At 40.6% G+C, this 11,293-nt stretch overlaps 1 protein-coding gene across 3 annotated transcripts; it reads right to left on the bottom strand.

The window, feature by feature from the left end:
- Nucleotides 1-744: 744 nt before the first annotated feature.
- On the bottom strand, nucleotides 745-9,184 carry LOC137791516 (serine/threonine-protein kinase pim-1-like). Of its 3 annotated transcripts, XM_068586511.1 has the most exons (13): nucleotides 8,335-9,184; nucleotides 8,202-8,240; nucleotides 3,755-3,823; nucleotides 3,247-3,657; nucleotides 2,840-2,982; nucleotides 2,531-2,749; nucleotides 2,178-2,358; nucleotides 1,908-2,081; nucleotides 1,571-1,800; nucleotides 1,385-1,484; nucleotides 1,233-1,292; nucleotides 1,051-1,139; nucleotides 745-951 (listed from the first exon to the last, which is right to left on the bottom strand). In XM_068586511.1, the coding sequence occupies exons 3-9, from the start codon at nucleotides 3,798-3,800 to the stop codon at nucleotides 1,709-1,711; spliced, it is 1,266 nt and encodes a 421-aa protein (XP_068442612.1). In that variant the 5' UTR covers nucleotides 3,801-3,823; nucleotides 8,202-8,240; nucleotides 8,335-9,184; the 3' UTR covers nucleotides 745-951; nucleotides 1,051-1,139; nucleotides 1,233-1,292; nucleotides 1,385-1,484; nucleotides 1,571-1,708. The 3 variants fall into 3 exon arrangements, with proteins under 3 accessions (XP_068442612.1, XP_068442613.1, XP_068442614.1); XM_068586512.1 differs by lacking the exons at nucleotides 8,202-8,240; nucleotides 8,335-9,184 and adding an exon at nucleotides 8,068-8,162; XM_068586513.1 differs by lacking the exons at nucleotides 8,202-8,240; nucleotides 8,335-9,184 and having other exon boundaries at nucleotides 1,389-1,484; nucleotides 3,755-4,399.
- Nucleotides 9,185-11,293: the final 2,109 nt, after the last annotated feature.

Raw genomic sequence — 11,293 nt, 5'->3', positions numbered from 1 at the left:
TGAAAAAAACTCATTATATGTAGTCTTGATCAACTTCTGCTCATCGGCAGAGAAAAGAGACAGTCTTTCTTTGAGTTTATATGTCTTTTTAGAAAGACAACATCATGAATTTGGCGTTTGGCTTTTCTCCCTTCTGAAGAGAGGGCACGCAGTTATCCTGCGAACTGAAGTCTGGTTAGAATAAACGAGACCGTTTGTGGGCGGATCCACCTTCGTGGAACCGACATATCCTGTAGTCAATCATCTCGTTAAGTTAAGCTGGATAATAGGACTTCTGATCGGATTTGTTGAACCACGTACGTGGAATAGGGCCCTGCTTAGCCTTTCAGCTGATCAGCAGTGTTTGAAAGGCACAAGGCTGAAATCTATTCCGTTTTGAATGTGTGGTTCACAGTTTTGACAGCAGTGTGTTAGCATTTGAACAAAGTGCTGCAAATCCACAGTGTTGTGCAGGTTGTGGTTAAAGTCATGGGATAAGTGTGTAGAGTTTTGAAAACTGTGTTCAAGCAATGAAAAACCAACTAGAGTTTGGTCCATATGAACTGCTGCTGTGCAGACTGTAGTTAGAGTTTTGCACATGTGACTCCAGTTGTGCCCACTGTCGTTTAGCAATCGAAAAAAACTGTAATGAAAAGTAACCACCATGTGTACTTTATCAACAGTTTGCAAGATCATTGATGTCAATATCATGTATTTTTATACCATGTGTCTTTCACTGTGATGGAGTAAAAAAAATGTTTAAAAGACAATTTAAGGACATTCCTTATTTTTTATTTGACGTCACGTTAAATTTTGGAAGCATAGCCCACGGCTCTCGACGAAGACGAGGAAAAACTCCCCATGTTGGACATTAGGAAGAAACCTCGGGGGAGGCAATTCGAAGAGAGATCCCCTCTCCACGGATGGCTGGCCGTGCTACACAAGCAGAAGAAGTTCATCACGTTCTCCTTCCTGTCAAAGAGAGAGCAGCGTTAGTATTTTGATGACTTACAGTGTCTGGGATTGGATACTAATAAAAATATAATTAAAAAAATAATAGCAATTACTCACAGGAAGTGCTTGTGTAGCATCAACCCATGCTGCAGAATGGCTGCGCAGGATGATGGCATCAAGACAAAGAGTTCATCACGTTCTCCTTGCTGTAAAAGAGAGAGAGCAGTGTTAGTATTTTGATAACTTGCAGTGTATGGGTTTGGATAATAATTATAATATAATATAATAATTGCAGTTACCTGTAGGATGGTGGCGTCCTTAATAAAGATGACGACAAAGAGTTCATCACGTTCTCTTTGCTGTAAAAGAGAGCAGCGTTAGTATTTTGATGACTTACAGTGTATGGTTTTGGATAATAATATAATAATTATCATATAATAATTGCAATTACTCGCAGGAACTGTGGCATCACCACATGCTGCAGAATGGCTGTGCAGGATGGTGGCGTCCTCAATAAAGATGATGACAAGGAGTTCATCACGTTCTTCTTGCTGTAAAAGAGAGAGCAGCGTTAGTATTTTGATAACTTACAGTTCATGGTATTGGATAATAATAATAATATAATAATTGCAATTACTCGGAGGATGGTGGCGTCCTTACTCAAGATGACAACCAGGAGTTCATCACGTTCTTCTTCCTGTAAACAAAAGAGGCATCTCTAAAATAGTGTGTTTTTTGTGTGTGTATATGTGTGTGTGTGTGTGTGTGTGTCTGTCTATCTCAGCCATGGGTGAGCCCTGATTTGCTTTAGTGCCGGACGATGTTTCGGGTCTTCTGTCAGACATACGCTCATGAAGTCTTGGCAATCTGGAGAGACCGGAGAAGAAGAAAGGTCAGGGTGGCGCTCGAGTGGTAAATCAGGAAAAATGTACATATTTAAAATTAACAGATTTGTGAGTGTTTTTTTTTCTTACCTTCAGACAGCGACCTTCTGATCCCAAGCTGTTTTTTCAAATACAGCTGGGTCTGAAAATGTTGGCCATTGTGGAGCATTTCGAAGAGGACAACCCCCACCTGCCACACTGTGGTGGGTCCGGCACTGTACTTACCGTGGCTGCTCCACTCCGGCGGCGCGTGACATTCGGTACCTAGAATATACAGACATAATGATAACAAGGATGAGGAGTTTTGTTTCAAGGTGAAAGTTACAAATGTGTGAAGAGCAGGAGTAAAGGCAGACTTACCATAAAAATCTCGGTACGATGACCCTTCTCTGGCAAAGCAGCTCATGCCAAAATCAATGACCCGAAGGTGCTGGATTCCTTTGGTGGTCTGGAGGAGCAGGTTTTCCACCTTTAGATCGCGGTGGAAAATGTTTTTATTCAGCAGATCTACTGCTGCATCCACCAGCTGTCTAAGTATAATCTGACGGAAAAAAAGAGAAAGAAAGGGGGTGTTTGACATGTTTTTGACTACAACGGCAGTTACTATAATCATAAACACCAATAACATGGTCAAAACCTAGGAAAATAAAACCCTCTATTGCAAAAAAAAAAAATCAAAGTTAAATGCATAGAAGGATCCTCCAGCTACTTACCTTGGCCTCATCCTCTTGGATGGGGCCTCCTTTGCCTTGGGTATACTGCCGGAGGTCCTTTGCAGGGACCGGCCTCTCATGTACAAGGATCAGCTCCTTGTCCAGATCGTACCAGTCCAGTAGGGCTACTGGCGCTGACGCCCCTACCGTCCCCTGGTTTCGGACCTGCAGCCTCAACATGGCGGCCACCTCTGTGGAGACCAGCTTCCCAGTAGCATCCTGAAACATCAACACAGATTTAAAGGATGAGAGACAACAACAATTTAACCATAAAACATTCAGGAAGAGAGAACAGATTTTGATACTCACCCGGTGCCTGCAGTAGACCTTGTCTTTTTCGATGTGTTTGATGGCAACAGGCACATTATCTGCTTTGCGTAAGCCAGCGAAAACGCTTCCACATCCTCCTTCACCCAGCTTATACCATTGCTGGTACTTGGCCTCGAAGTCAGCTAAACGGAGAAACACATATTTTCTATTTACACCAATGGAAAGTTAAAGCCTTGCACAGCATTAAAACATTTAACAGCAAGAGATCAAAGATCACAGATCTTTAAAAACTATCTACATCAATTAGTACCATTAGAGGGAAGCAAGAACTAGTTTTCTTTGTGATTTAAGGTAACTGAAGTGTATTTAGATCAATACACCAACATCCTGGTGGATTTTGATGGAAGCTAAACACGCCCAACAACAGTTTCACATGATCAACTTACCTTTTACAGTGCCTCTAGGCGGACATCTGACACTTCTAACCTTTGATGGTGGCGGTGGCACGTCTGTCCTTTTCATGAGATGGCTTCTCAGAACCAAGCCTTCCTGTTGCACAGTGTCGTTCCTCTTGCTGGCTGCTCCTCTCAGTGAAGGTTTATGTTTTGCCGTCGGTGGTGGTGGGGGTGGTCGTGGTGTTGAGGGAGGTGGTGGTGGGAGGAATCGTGGGGGGGGTGGTGAGGGTGGTAGGAATCGTGGGGGGGGTGGTGAGGGTGGCGGCGGCATGTCCCGACTTGCAGAGAACCTTCTTCTCTTTTCCTCGCTGGTCTTCCCCTCGCGGGGTTTTTTTGCCGGTGGTGGTGGCGCCATCAGGATTACTCGACTTCTCAGTATGTAACTGGAAGGCCTTTGTTGCTCTACACATTAGAAAAACAGTAAAATAGAAATGAGTTGTGAAATATATAGTTACTAACTGTATGCTAATCTACTACTAACTCTAGGTTTTCAACTCACCAAGTTCTCTGCAGCTGGCTGCAGCAGCTCTAGTTGTGGCTGGCATTGTCGTCTTCTTTCTATGCTATGCTGAGAAATGAAAAGAAAAAAAAGCTAAGCTAAAAAGTACAATTAAAATAAGAATGAAATGAATTAAAAAATGTTTGAAAAAAAAAAACGATCAGTTCTCAGCGAGCGATGTCTTGGTCCAAGGCTTCAATCCACATAAAGGGCTAAGACTTCAATCAATATAAAGTACTGAGGCTTTAATCTCTGTAGCTATGAGGCTTTAATCTCTGTAGCTATGAGGCTTTAATCTCTGTAGCTATGACGATTGAAACGGAACCCTCGTGTCTGAATGTTCCGCAATACCTCACTGTGACGTCTTAAAGTTCTGTTTAGTTTCATGAATGAATTGTCTGTATACTTTTATATATTTGTACATGTGGGGGTTATCCACATTGTGTATAAAACATGCTGCGTAGTAGCACACAGGGCTTGATCGGGACTCTCAGTCATCTGGCTGACTTTCCTACTACCTATTAAAATGTCCTTGCATTATTTTGATTAAATTAATATGAATATATAAGTCAAACATTTTTAAGAAGACTCACAACATTATTTCTTTGTATTATGTGCGTGCGTGTGTGTGTGTATATATATATATAAAAATACACACACACACACACACACACACACACACACACACACACACACACACGTGTGCCTCCACTGTCATCATGAAAAGTAAAAAAGAAATTAAAGTTAAAAAAAAAATAGTGATGAAATTAAATTAATACTAATATGTCTGTACTGATATGTGCTATACAAAATAGCTGAATTAGCGCATGACCTGATTAAACGTAGGGACAATTTCACTTAATAATTCCAAAAAAATATCAATTAGTTGCCGCAAATAATTTGCCATTGTTGAGTGTCTGAGCTTGCAATAGAGGATATAGTAATTAAATAATCTTCCAGGCCAGTGGGTGGCAGTAGGTAGCGCAATAATTACTAGAATAACTAGAAAGAGCATTTCCTGCAGAAAATGCGTTGGAATGCAAAAAGCTGAAGCTTATAGCTGAAATATTTGAAATAAACAGCTGAATATAGCTGAACACAGTGGAATATTGTAAAGATCACTGGTGTCTCCTTTAACTACGGCACGTAATGAAATGTAACTTTTGTTTATTTATTTCATTTTAAATGAGTGCCATAACATGTTTTATCGGGGGCCTAAAAGAAACGGATCAATATGATCATGTTTTTTTTGTTATTAGTATTTATATTAGTATTTATTTTTGTTGATTAGCTATGTATATAAGGGGACCGGAAGGGTGTGTCTCGAGAGGTGTTTTTGTTTTGGGGTCACGTGAGACTGAGGAAACGACGACTCGAGCTGTCAACTGAAAAGGGCCCTGGACGGCGACTGCCATGCGATTTGCCACAAGGAATAACGGAATTACGGGTTATAAATACCGCGTCCGCGATTGTTCGCGGAGGACTGCGCCGCGGACCAGGACAGTGAGCCCGAAGGACCGAGGTAGCGCGGGTTGAGGAGACGCGGCGTTGCGCCCCGTTTCCGTGCGTCGTAGCACTTAACACACTTTTTTTCCCCCCTTTGAGTGACAGGAGTCTCCACGGACAGACGCCAATTAACTGCGGGACTGGGGATTAAGTTGGGTTTTGGGGAGCGTTATTGCTGTTGTTAATCCTTTGTTTGTTTTATTTAGTTAGCCATAATAACAGTAATTTAATCTGATTTCTGGGTCATGTGGTTCTTTTGTGTTTTTTGTCAACATATCAAACTTTATTACTAGCAGATCTGCCTTTGTCCTTCAAGTAGCGTGGTACTTTTCTCCCTTGGGTGAAGTGCGAGGGAGAATTGTTACAATATAGCTTAAATTAGCTAAATATAGCTAAATATATTTGAAAATGAAAGAATAGCTGAATATATGTGAAAATAGCTGAATATATTAATATAGCTGAAAATAGCGGAATAGATGAATATATAAATAAATAGCAAATAATTACTGAAAATATGGAAAAGGCAAAATACCTGCTGAAAAACGTTTCAGTTCAAAATCATTTAATTGAACTGTTGAAAATCCTTGTCGTTTAAATGTATAATTGGAAAAGTTGAAAGGAAAACTGTGTCATCTAAATCAGGGATGTCAAACATACGACCCGGCCCGCCACAACAGAAGAATTTTTTATTTTTTTTAAATTAAAGTCTGCCATAAGTGGGGTTTAACCACTGATCCTTTGCTTCTAAGACGGAGTTGCAAACCATTGATCCACAGGCGCAGTTGGTGAGACACCTGATATTATTGGGTTGCAGAGTGTCTACAAAACCATCAGTTAAACCTCATAATGTGAACGTCGGTGACGCTGTTAATCCTGACGTCTGTAACCAAAGTGACCTGCACACACGCGCGCACACACACACGAACGTGCACGCGACCATAATAACACGTTAACGTGGCCGTTAGGGCGCACCCGTTAGGGCGCACCCGTTTGCAAGCGTTTACACGGGCGGCCGTTTCACGATAGTGGGTGTTCACGTGTGCCGCCGTTCACGCGCGTGCACAGCCGTTCATGTGCGCGACCGTTCACGCGCGTGCACGTGCGCACCCGTTTGCGTGTGCGGCCGCTTACGTGCCTGCTGCCTGCAGATGCACAGACCAAAGGGCTGCTGGGGACAGACTTGCTCTCACATTCAGTCGGACTTCAACACGTCTGAATCTGTTGGATTCCTATCGACGGCAGTTTACGGCAGAAGACAAGATTTCCCACGTTTTGAGCTATAAATTATGCCCAAAGAGTATACGGTTTGGTGTAGAGAGCAAATTTTAAATATCTGTATCGCCAAGTGCCCTCGCTCTGAGTATGACGTCACCCGCTCTGAGCTGCGCAATTCACACTAATGAGAAAGGCAGAAAAGGGGCAGAAAAAACATAAAACGAAAACGCAGATAGTTAAAACACTATAGGATATATCAAAAAGCGGAGTAATACAGTAATAGCTGAACGTTTTGTCAATATTTTAAAGGTGAAATGGTGTCTCTAGCTGAAGGCATGACAGAGCCTTTACCTTTTGAAGTTGAAGAGTTGAAAGCGGATTTGAAGATGTTCTTCATTGGAAACCATTCATTTTTATTTTGATAAAAAGCTGAATAATTTTAAAATTTGAGAAAATATGAAAAATGTAAAAGTGTAGATTAATAGCTGAGGGTTTTGTCAACATTTGAAATTTTAAATATTGTCTCAAGCTCAACGTATGAAGAAACTGTAAACGTTTGAAGTTGAAGATGATTTAAAGATTTCCCCATTGGGTCCCATTATAAAAAAAAAATCATAAAAAGCTTAATAATTCAAAGATTTGAAAAGTCAGAAATATGAAAGGTCTTAGCCATCGTGTCCTTAGGTAACTGAATATTTTTATAATTGAACTTTTTTCTGTAGCTGAAAATATGAAAGAGTTGAAGAGGTCCAAAATACGGATGGAAGAAATAGAATAATAATAATTATAATAATAATAAGTTTAATAAAGATTTGAAGAACAATAGTTGGAATGCTTGCAGCATTCCAACTATTGTTCTTATTAGTTTTTATTAGTTGGAATGCTTGTAGCATTCCAACTAATACAAAGTTTAATAAAGATTTGAAGAACAATAGTTGGAATGCTTGCAGCATTACTAGATAGTAGAATTAGGTTGTGCTGACAGGGATAACTCTTATGAGTGTCTGCACTGATTGAGCAGCAGCCATAGTCTGGCGTAAAGTTATTAGGGCTGGGCACGATAACACGTTAACGCGAGATTAATCTGGCAATCCTTTAACGGCGTTAACTAGAGATCAATTCATGAAATTGCTGACAATGATTCACTTTTCAGGACAATCTCAATGTGTCTGATGATGCAAAGAAAGACAAACTGTGGACTTTTTGAACTGTTGCTATGGGTCCTCCTTTCAATCACCACCACCTGAGACAATTAACATGAGGTATTGTTTCTAAAATAAGTATTTTTAGAAACATGTTCCATGTTTAGACATGATCTAAATGTTCTACAATCAATTAACATGAGTTATTGTTTATAAAATAAATAATGTTGTGATCAATAAATGTACTGATATGCCTGATGTATCAAATTTGATGCAACAAAAAAATCATATATTTAAATGCCTTTTTTTGTTTTTGTTTTTTGATTTTTACTAAAGATCATATAAACCCTTCAGTATCAAAAAATCAGAATTTTCTGATCATTATTTGATGTGTCAGGCTTTACAGGGTTAAAATTAACAGATTTGTGAGTATGTTTTTTTTCTTCTTACCTTCAGACAGCAACCTTCTGATCCCAAGCTGTTTTTTCAAAAACCGGTGGGTCTGAAAATGTTCGCCACTGTGGAGCATTTCAAAGAGGACCACCCCCACCTGCCACACTGTGGTGGGTCCGGTCTGTACTTACCGTGGCTGCTCCACTCCGGCGGCGCGTGACATTCGGTACCTAGAATACAGACATAATGATAACAAGGATGAGGAGTTTTGTTTCAAGGTGAAAGTTACAAGTGTGTGAAGAGCAGGAGTAAAGGCAGACTTACCATAAAAATCTCAGTACGATGACCCTTCTCTGGCAAAGCAGCTCATGCCAAAATCGATAACCCGAAGGTGCTGGACTCCTTTAGTGGTTTGGAGGAGCTACTTACCTTGGCCTCCTCCTCTTGTATGGGGCCTCCTTTGCCTTGAGTATACTGACGGAGGTCCTTTACAGGGACCGGCCTCTCATGTGGATCAGCTCTTTGTCCAGATCGTAAAAATCCTTAAAAGATCGTTAAATTCACTACAAAAAAATCAAAATCTAAAAAAAAAAGTCAAATCCACCAATAAAATGGGGACGAAAACATAAAAAAAGGAAATATATAATCAGGGTGGAAAACCAGCTCATCCACCCTGACACAGAAGTCCTGCGCCTTTGTATGATCGACTTTGGCCTAAGACTCCCATGTCTCAGGAACAGGTGGACCAAAGAACAAGTTCATAGCTTCATTATTTTTATTTGTAATTATGTTTTATTCATGATTCCCACATTTTTCACCAGATTTTGAGCCTTTTTGTAAGATCCCTCCAAAGATACGTTTTTCATTTTATGAGGGGTTCTACCGGGTAAAATACAAGATGTGTACTCCAACTGCCTTGTATTGTTGTATTTTAATATATTTCATGAGAAGTATTTTTTATCAGGTACATTATATCAGGTGAATATCCCCGACATTAGTGATGGTGTCATGAAACTTCCAACGGCAGCAACAAGTGTGGCTGACTTCTACAGCAGCTGCTGCTTACTACTGAGCTTTTCTTTATATTAAGTTTTTTTTTTTTTTTTTACTAGTTTATCATTCTCAAATCAGTGCATTATGGCAGCTAGACACATTGGGCGTGTCAGGAGGAGGTCCTTCACAGGGACCGTCTCTCTTGTGGATCAGCTCCTTGTCCAGATCGTAAAAATCGTTAAAAGATCGTTAAATTCACTACAAAAAAATCAAAATCTAAAAAAAAAAAAGTCAAATCCACCAATAAAATGGGGACGAAAACATTAAAAAAAGGAAATATATAATCAGGGTGGAAAACCAGCTCATCCACCCTGACACAGAAGTCCTGCGCCTTTGTATGATCGACTTTGGCCTAAGACTCCCATGTCTCAGGAACAGGTGGACCAAAGAACAAGTTCATAGCTTCATTATTTTTATTTGTAATTATGTTTTATTCATGATTCCCACATTTTTCCCCAGATTTTGAGCCTTTTTGTAAGATCCCTCCAAAGATACGTTTTTCATTTTATGAGGGGTTCTACCGGGTAAAATACAAGATGTGTACTCCAACTGCCTTGTATTGTTGTATTTTAATATATTTTCATGAGAAGTATTTTTTATCAGGTACATTATATCAGGTGAATATCCCCGACATTAGTGATGGTGTCATGAAACTTCCAACGGCAGCAACAAGTGTGGCTGACTTCTACAGCAGCTGCTGCTTACTACTGAGCTTTTCTTTATATTAAGTTTTTTTTTTTTTTTAACTAGTTTATCATTCTCAAATCAGTGCATTATGGCAGCTAGACACATTGGGCGTGTCATGGTCTATCAGTTGTTTATCGCAATTTTCACAACATGGTCCCATTGTTTAGCATTCCGGGACTCGGCGGTTCTACTACCCCAGAAGAGAGACCCAAAGTACCCCTCGAGCTGAGGAGGAAGAATGAACCTTCGCCGAAATTGACATTAAGTAAAAGGAAGGACAATGATGATGCTCAGAACCTCAATAAGAGAACAAGGCTTCTCTGGAAGTCAAGTAACAGCAATGATATATGTTGGGTGTTTCTGCTGGCTTCCGCAGACCAGGTATGTGCCTGTCGCCATCAAGCTATGGCGACAGGCGAATGTTTGTACATGCCAGAGATGCAACAAAGGAAAGTTTCTGAAACATTCACCAATCTCAGCTGGTGGAAACAGCTGTCGATTTCCAAAATAAAAAGATTTTCCACCAAGATATCAAGGTGGAAGACCTGCTCATCCATACTGACACAGAAGTCCTGCGCCTTCGTATGATCGGCTTTGGCCTGTCATCATACAATGATTTTTATGGTAAGTCTGACTTTAGACAAAAACATGTCAAACACCCCCTGTCTCTCTCTGTCTGTCATAATTAGACAGCTGGTGGATGCAGCAGTCTACAGAATATAAACATTTTGCACCAACATCAAGGTGGAAAATCTGCTGATCCAAACTGAAACAGAAGTTCTGTGTCTTCGGATGATAGACTTGGTCCTGTGCTGCTTCGCTAAACAAGGGTCCATGTATGATGTTTTTTCAGACATGAAAATCCCCCACCTTTCGGCGAAATTCGCCATTTTGAAACCAAAATAGGTGACCTACGTAAATCGTGTAGATTCTATGAGGGTTTTTTTAGGGGGGCGGGGGTGTTTGTATTCACTGAACTGCGAACAGATGCGCGTGCCAGAAGCGAGCGCGAGTGCATGGTAATATAATATTTTATGGTATATCTAAGTTAAGTTACCCAGGAGCTCTGTTGACATAGACTTAGCTAACGTTAGCTACAGCTTGATGAATTGAGTCATTGAATACAGCAGTAGAGAACGCAACGTTAGACAGCTAGCTAAAGCTCCGGTGGAAAGTCATTAGCTAATGCTTCCGTTCATGTCGAGGTAGATTCTGAGGTGAGGGGACTGAGGTGCCGACCACACAGGACGTGACGTTTTGAAGCGCAGCTGCTTAAAAAACTCCTTGACAAAAACTAGGCATTTTTCCCAAAAACTCGCCGGGCGTTTTTATTTTGTATTTTTTAAAGAGAGTACGGCGAATACCTCTCTGAGAATTGTGTCTGGATGATGAGAGCTTTCAGTTGTACTTTCGGCTGAGCAGCAGTCTGCTGGAGCTTCAGAGCAGCAGAGTCGTGTTTCCATCTAGAATTGTAAAGCTCTTTTACATGTGTCACTTTCACACGTTCTTGCAATCCATGCATTTTCCTTATCCTTATTTTCAT

Source organism: Clinocottus analis, unplaced genomic scaffold (assembly GCF_023055335.1).
Source record: "Clinocottus analis isolate CAN_PGR_092001 unplaced genomic scaffold, fCliAna1.0.p SCAF_20, whole genome shotgun sequence".
NCBI classification, from domain to species: Eukaryota; Metazoa; Chordata; class Actinopteri; order Perciformes; family Cottidae; genus Clinocottus; species Clinocottus analis.
This window is presented reverse-complemented; position numbering and strand designations above follow the sequence as displayed.